The sequence below is a fragment of the Ipomoea triloba genome, chromosome 3 (assembly GCF_003576645.1).
Source record: "Ipomoea triloba cultivar NCNSP0323 chromosome 3, ASM357664v1".
Lineage (NCBI taxonomy): Eukaryota > Viridiplantae > Streptophyta > Magnoliopsida > Solanales > Convolvulaceae > Ipomoea > Ipomoea triloba.
Window position 1 is genome coordinate 12,907,318 of NC_044918.1, and position 7,713 is coordinate 12,915,030.

General features: G+C 34.7%; 1 protein-coding gene across 2 annotated transcripts; it reads right to left on the minus strand.

Moving 5' to 3' along the window:
* Positions 1–65: 65 nt before the first annotated feature.
* Positions 66–5,794, minus strand: LOC116013431. 2 transcript variants are annotated; one of them, XM_031253180.1, is made up of 5 exons: positions 5,625–5,794; positions 4,224–4,295; positions 1,869–2,155; positions 1,680–1,784; positions 66–1,112 (listed from the first exon to the last, which is right to left on the minus strand). In XM_031253180.1, exons 3-5 carry the CDS (start codon positions 2,050–2,052, stop codon positions 370–372), a joined length of 1,032 nt encoding a protein of 343 aa, XP_031109040.1. In that variant the 5' UTR covers positions 2,053–2,155; positions 4,224–4,295; positions 5,625–5,794; the 3' UTR covers positions 66–369. The 2 variants fall into 2 exon arrangements, with proteins under 2 accessions (XP_031109040.1, XP_031109039.1); XM_031253179.1 differs by having other exon boundaries at positions 1,869–2,179.
* Between the last annotated feature and the right edge of the window lie 1,919 nt (positions 5,795–7,713).

A 7,713-nucleotide genomic window follows, 5' to 3' on the forward strand; every position in this document is an offset into this window, starting at 1 on the left:
CCCCCAAAAAAAAAAAAATACATTTCACAATTTTACTTAATTAGTATAGGCATTTGATGCGTTCGTTTCAAACTCCAAGACCAAAAGGTTAATTAATGGTAATAAAATGCTGAGTCATTTGCTAAGTTTTAATACAATAAAATTGACTCATCAAGCCTAATCTTTTTATACTATAGTTTGTTTTGCCAAATAACTCTTTGTTTTTTTTTCCTCCAACATATTCACAGTTCCACACCAAACAAAAAGGGAGTAGGAAAATATAAAACTGAACCAGTAAGATGAATTTACCCTTTGCCATACTATGGAATCTGACAGAGGTAGAGGTTGGGATGGAAGCCAAATAAGAATACACATGCTTTTTAACTCAGCCTACAAAATATTTGGGAGCTGAGAATCCAGTCTCTGCTGCAACTCCTTAACCTGTGTTGAGAGCTCTGCCTTTTGCTCCTTGTAGCTCTGCAGCAGGTATTCTTTCCCATCGATCACTTCCTTCAGTTCAGCCACTTCACGCCTCAGCATTTCTATCCTTTCCCCGTCCCCTCTCCCCTTTTCTGAAGATTTCAAATGTCTCTCTGCTTCAAAATGACCATTTGCATAACCATTCCTTCCTTCACTTCCCCATAAAGAGGGTACTGTTGGGAGCTTCTCGCAGGAATCCGCCTGCCCGACACAATGATCTGCAATTACCTTCCTCAGCCTTTGTATTTCTCTCTCTGAATCAAAAAGATCCCTGTTCGCAACATCCAGCAAAGACTGTAGATGGGAGGAATGAGAAAGCTGAGCATTCAATGAACTCTGCAATTCTACAATCTGTTCCTGCATCTCTAATATCATTTCATCCCTTCTCTTCACCTGTTGTCTCAGCTTTTGTATTACTTCTCGCTTGCTGAAAATGTCAGAACCAGATTCGGAGACACACGGTGACTCAGAGCCATTTGAGAGGTGCAATGGCTTCTGCGGCAGCTCAAGACGATCTACGGAGGATGACCATACCCCACCATTTTCTCTGCTGAATTCAAGAGAAGGGACAGTCACTAGAGGAAGTTCTGTTTCACTTTCTGTTAGTACTTGGCCATTGCACTGCTGTTTCATATCCATCACGTCTCTAGTTCCTGTTCATTTAAGATTGAAAGAAATTCATAAGAGCAAGGGACATTTACAAGAGAGTCTGTACAGACAAGTAAATGAAAATACTCAGACTATATTCCATGGCGCTTAACTGGGGCATTCTCTAGGGATGTGCCAATAGACAACCCTTGTTTCAGGTGGAGAAATGTTTACTGATCATTAACAAGGCAAAAGAACAAGCTGTTGGTGGATGAGCAAGGGAGAGGAACCATGTTACAGAAATAGCTTCATAAGGCATGCATTTTAGGGAAGTGAACTCTTAATAGAGAAGGAAGAGCTAGAAGAAAACCTTGGAAACAAGTGCTTAAGGTCCATTCCATCAGGAACTAAAAGCTCAAGTATTGTATTTATTTAAAGGAGGCAGAAATTTTACTTATTTTCCTCTATTATTTGAAAGCCAGCAGAATTTCCCAGAGATAAATTCACACTTCATCATAAAATAGCTGTAACCAGCTAAGCAACCAACTGAAGCAGCAGATATAAAAACCAGAACTTGAAAGAGAAACCCAACCAACCAAGGCTCCAATTGGATGCCTAGATGATTTTCAGACCTGAAAGGCAATTATAGCAGTTTTCATCATCTTGGTTGAAACAGTATGAACTTGACTGTAAATGGCAATTCCTAGCTTTCTTTCTCTCAGCAGGTTTATTATTTTCTGCATTCAAACAACTACAGAAACTAAGAGCATGACTTAATCTCATAGGAGAACTCATGATTAATTCAATGAATTATACAAGACCTTTTGAAGTGTTGCCAGTAGTGTTCTGTTGTTTTGCATCAAGCACCTGCTTGAGCTTGTAGCCCAACCGAACTGACAAGGTACTCAGTAAAGCACCACCAGCAATTAGGACCCAGTTTGGCCCTTCACCCTGTAAAGCTTTAGACTTCTGGGCTCTAGATATCCCGTTGGTTCTTGATTTCATTTTGTGAGTTGCCAGAGTATTGAATAATATAGTTGCAGATCACCAACATAAACATACAGAAGAAAAGCAGCATACTATGTCAAACTGCACCAGCCAGTATGCTCTGCTTCTCCAAGGTAAACAAGAGCTTAATGAAAATAGAGATGCTTAACATTATTAGAATCATGAGAGAGATCCTTAAGTTAAAAAAAAAAAAAAAAAAAGCTCATCTTCCTTTAGCAGTTGATAGACATAAGCAAGATCAATAAAACAGCATCATACAGATTCATCTAGTATGCTTAACAATCATACACACTAACACTTCCATCAGGACACCTTTTGCCTCAGAGAAAATTGATTTTGTCTGGAAAGACCAGAAGTTTACCTTGAGGCCAATGTTGTCTACATCTATACCTCCACATATATTTTGAATCCTATACGAAGAGTTATCATACTTAGGGAATGGTATATCTTACTTTTTGTGAAAGCAGGATCAGGCTGATCAGCAATGCAGTGATATCTCTTTTTTATTGTATATATAGTCATATGTATATACACACATATATAAACTTCTCTCAATAAGTGAACATATGCACATGACAATCATGACCTTATATAAGATCTGTTCCCCAATGCTCTCAACCGAGGCATAAATTTGGGAATTGGGATAGAATGCTCTTTGGATAGAACCTAGCATTCTAGCAAACACGTTTATAGAAAAACAAAGACTTCTGTGCTTCTACAAAAAAAAAGGATGTTAAAAAAAGGTCAGTTCAATGGCAAATCCTTCTTTACATAGTGCCCATGCAAGAGCTTTTTTTTTTTTTTTTGGTACACCATGATACTTCTCAGAGTATAATATCATAACATTAACTTAAAAGAAAACCCAGTAAATAATAGCAACAAAAACAACAATAATAGAAAAAGATATATACATTGATAGATAGTAGGATAGACAAAGATTAATTAGAATGGCAGATGATAACTCAGAGAAAAATAGATCAAGCTTTCTCCTAAATAGAATGTAGTTGACTTGGAGTTTAGCCTAAGCCTAATTTGGATAGACTTAAGAAAAGAGCTTGTATATCTTTTGAAAATCTGGTTTAAGCTTATTTCCATACACTATGTCAAAGAACTTATGAGAATAAGCTGAAAAAACATTGGCAAACCTTTGTAAGATATTGTAATCTTATAGAAAGTACTTAAAAGCATTTAGTTTAAGCTGATTATCCAAATTGGGCCTAGAAGACAACAGGGGCATGAGTTCATATTGAGTGAGCATCCATTTATTTCAAGCTGTTTATCCAAATTGTACTCTGCTTCATCAAACATGCATTTCAACGACAAAATTTAAAATAATATAAAAGGAGCACTCTAAAGGTACTTAATTGCAGATTGTGCTCACTAGTAAACTTACTCTCCACAGAAAAGTACAAAATAATCATTCCCAAATGGCCAAACCTCCTTCCATTTATTTCACTAGAAGAGATAATCATCAGAATATAAGTTGATTAAATAAAATCTACTAATGCTTGTAGATCTGTACAGATTGTAACTACGTAATTCAAACTTAATAATTTTGGCGGCTAACTGCTTCAAGGAGCTTTTCTATCAGCGTATGCAACTAAATCATTTAAGCAGACCCTAAATATTTCCACTAAGATATGCAGGAAAAAATAAATAATAAAATATCAAATAACTTTTTCAAAAAAAAAACCTACTGAAAGTTGTTGAAAGTATTATAAAGTTCACTGATTTTCCAGGATAAATTAGCCTCTCTTTTTTTTGAAATACAAATCAAGTATTTCATAAAATGCTGTTTGTTTAATTGTAATAATAGTACATTAACTAGGTTAGTTGAACTTTTCCAGGATGACTATATGGAACTTTATAGTACTTGGAGTGGAAGTTACAAATTTAGCGCTATTTCCTAACCATAAGAAGTGATGGATCATAGAATATAATCGGAACAAATTCACAGTTGCATTCAGCTTTTCTTACAATTCTGTAATGTCTTGCAAGCGTTCTATCTTTATCTGAAAACTATGGCAGAAAAGTTTGACATAAAGCAATATAATGACCACACAGCAGTATGTTCAAGAACTGAAGAGTAGCCCATGAAAGATGAAAGATGAAGGAATGACCCAAGTCAAATATAATGACACCATGCAATCAACAAGAGTGCAACTCACCTTCACATCTTCAGATAGCTCTTTACTATGTAATATGTTACTCATACATCAATGCTCTCACAAAAGCACTTTCTGAAACCAAAAAAAAAAAAAAAGTAATAAGTACAAAGATACCGAATGGGAGAAAAAAAACAAACATATAAATAAGAAAATGGCTTGGATAAATAACAACTCAATGCATATACCAAGAGAGAACAGCCTTTCTGTAACTAATTGCTTAACATGCATGCGTGGTCAGGGGTATGGAGTTTAGATTGATAAGCATAAAAAGGATAAGCTTATTTTTAAATAAATATTTTATACAATAGAAACTTTATGGTTTTCTATCATTTGGTCATTTTCTGTACAGATCATTTTCCTGTTTAAACACTTCCTCTTTACAAACATCATTTAGTGGCTTGATAGTCCACGTTGCACACAGAGTAATATAAAAAAGAATAGTAGAATTAAGTCCTTGTATTTCCACCAGTTAGAATATTCATCCTCCTTTAAGAGAACATTTTAATTTATGATTAATAGGTAATTTCTAACTGATGTAAGAACCATAAATGCCCATGTGTGTCAACAGTCAGACAAAAAGTTGCAACTTAGCCACATAATCAAACCACTACCAAAATAAGGAGTATTTCCTTAGCACTTTTCTGAATGCATTTCCCCAAGAACAAAAATGTTTTAAAAAAAACTTCTTGAACTGCAGAACATTTCTTGAAATGGGGAACCAGAATAAGTAGCAACTTGCAGCATAATCTACGAGAACTGCAAGGAAATGTACAAATATTCCTTCAAAAACAGAAAATAGTTTATGTAATTCAACTTCCCTCTGCAAACTTTTACAGTTCATTTGCAGTACAAAACAACAATCAACACAAGTGATCGCACGCCACCAATACCCATAACCGGGTTGTACACAAAGTGGACCGAACACCACCAACCCATAACCGGGTTGTACACAAAGTGGACCGAACACCACCAACCCATAACCCATAACCGTTGGGCTAGGATCACTGAACTGGGTTATAATGCACATGGGCCAAACCACACTAAAAGATTGAATCCAACCAATTAGCTAGTCTAACCCATAGCCTTATAAACCCATATTATCTTTCTTAGTTTATCAATGTGGGACTCTTAACATTATAAGCAATAAACACTAAAGACAATGCCAATAACTGAAAATGAGCACCACATAGAAACAAAAAATTTAACCAAAAAGTAGGTTTTTGTTTACGATGAACAAGAACCAGCTATCGAATGACCTGCCACTTAAAAAAACAGTTACCAACAGCAAAAATAAATAAAAGAGTACGCATTCACAGAGCACTAAGAGCACAGACTGCATATCAAATAACAGTAACAATACAGATAAGCACTTTTCGGGGAACGGAAAGGAAGATGAAATACCTTGTTATTTTCGACGAAATGAGGAAATCCAGAAACGGTTGATTGATTTCTGTGGTTCGGTTCGGAAATGAATGTTTGCGGGTTAGGGTTTGTGGATTGAAAAAAGTGAGAATGTGAGATGTTGAGCAGCGTAAAGCAGGTAAAGTGCGAGTGGACTGACGAGTGGAGGGGCCGTTAGAACCAAACGAAACCAACGGCATAAACGTTACCCAAATCTTAAGAGCAAACTATCAAAATGGTCCCTCGACTATGTCGATTTCTCCAATTTGGTCCTACTCATTTTGACTTGGCTAATTCCATCCTTCGACTATCAAAATTTTAACCGTTTTAGTCCTCCGGTCACTTAGACGGCTTATTTTGAGGGATATTATTGGAACTTCACTTAGCACCGACTGGCTTTCCTCCGATAATGCTTGGATTTTGGTTGTTTTCCGATTTTTATGGTTTATTTAATTAGTGAGTTTTTGTTGCTTTGGATCAATATGATTTACGAGACTACAAGTTTGTCTCTTTTGGCCTTCTCAAATAATAAACAAAGATGGCGCTTTCCATGCTTCTCGACGGTGACGACACGGCGGATGGATGCAATTCCATGTCTCCGCTAAATATAATCAGCATCCTATATTAATAGCTTGGGACACAGATAGTTAGGGTTTTTCATACCCTCAAATTTCTTTGCAGCAAAAAATTGAGTCGATTCACGGCAACCCTTTCTTTGTTCTTGCTCTCTACTTCTTTCATTCTCTCAAATTTCTTCCATTCTCCATCAAATCTATCTCCCTTCGCCATCTTCTCTCTTTGGTGACCGGAGGACTAAAACGGTTAAAATTTTGATAGTCGAAGGATGGAATTAGCCAAGTCAAAATAAGTAGGACCAAATTGGTGAAATCGATATAGTCGAGGGACCATTTTGGTAATTTACTCCAAATCTTAATCCCGTTTCTTCTTTTTCATAGTCAATACTGTTTTGGGTTATTCAATTAATGAGTTAATTCCAGAAATGGTCCTTCGACTATTGACTTTTACCTATTTTTGTCCTTAACTTTTAATTTAACCAAAATTGGTCCCTTAACTATTGATTTTGTACCAATTTTGGTCCTTCTGTTAAATCTATATTAAATGGGTGTTAAAATTGAGGGCAAAAATGTAAAATCAAATATTTTAACATTTCTTCTTCACTTTTTTTTAACTATTGATTTTGTATCATTTTTGCTATCGAATAAAGCAAACAAAAAAAACATCTAATACAAAAATAAAATATATAATAACACTCCACATCCAGTTAGATAATTTACAACAACAAAAATTATTACGGAGTATATATTACATTGCAGTAAACCAAAAAAAAATCAAAAATAAAATACAGGAAAAAGATTTGATTACTTAAAACAATTTAACATAAAATGTAAAAAATAAATTTATCGACTCACATTGTTCCCTATATAATCTTGCAATGGATGAGGGGAAACAAAGTGAAGAATAAGGGTTAAATATTTGGTTTTACATATTTACCCTCAATTTTAACACTCATTTAACATAGATTTAACAGAATGACCAAAATTGGTACAAAATCAATAGTTGATCAACTTTGGTCAAATCAAAAGTCGAGGACAAAAATTGGTAAAAGTCAATAGTCGAAGGACCGTTTCTGAAATTAACTCTTCAATTAATATAAATAGACAATAAATATAAAAATATTCAAAATTTCTTAAATCAAATTATGTGAAATAAAATTTGGTACAAATAATTTCAAAAATATAAATTTTGTTGTGATTTAGCGTTCTAGGTAGCCCAATTCATTAAGCCTTCAATATGAATATTTATACATTCATACAATCCTTCATAACCTTCAACATAAATAATGGAATAATTATAAGGCAAATGAAAGATCTTATGATAATTGACATAATTATAATATTTATAACACTTCTCTTTGGTCATTATCAAACAATATTCATGTTAGCCTTGTTAAAAACCTTGCTAAGAAAACTCAGTGAAAAAAATCTAGTTGAGAAAAGAGCACATGTAATATGAAAATATGTGTTGCATCGGTTGCCCCATTAAAAACCTTAGCCTAAGAAAACATAGT

Excerpts from the sequence above, each read along its gene's own strand:
- LOC116013431 (XM_031253180.1), bottom strand. The coding sequence starts at position 2,052 with ATGAAATCAAGAACCAACGGGATATCTAGAGCCCAGAAGTCTAAAGCT. Across the intron at positions 1,785-1,868 it reads TACTGGCAACACTTCAAAAG|AAAATAATAAACCTGCTGAG; the intron begins GTCTTGTATAAT and ends GTTTGAATGCAG. Across the intron at positions 1,113-1,679 it reads CTGCTATAATTGCCTTTCAG|GAACTAGAGACGTGATGGAT; the intron begins GTCTGAAAATCA and ends TTAAATGAACAG.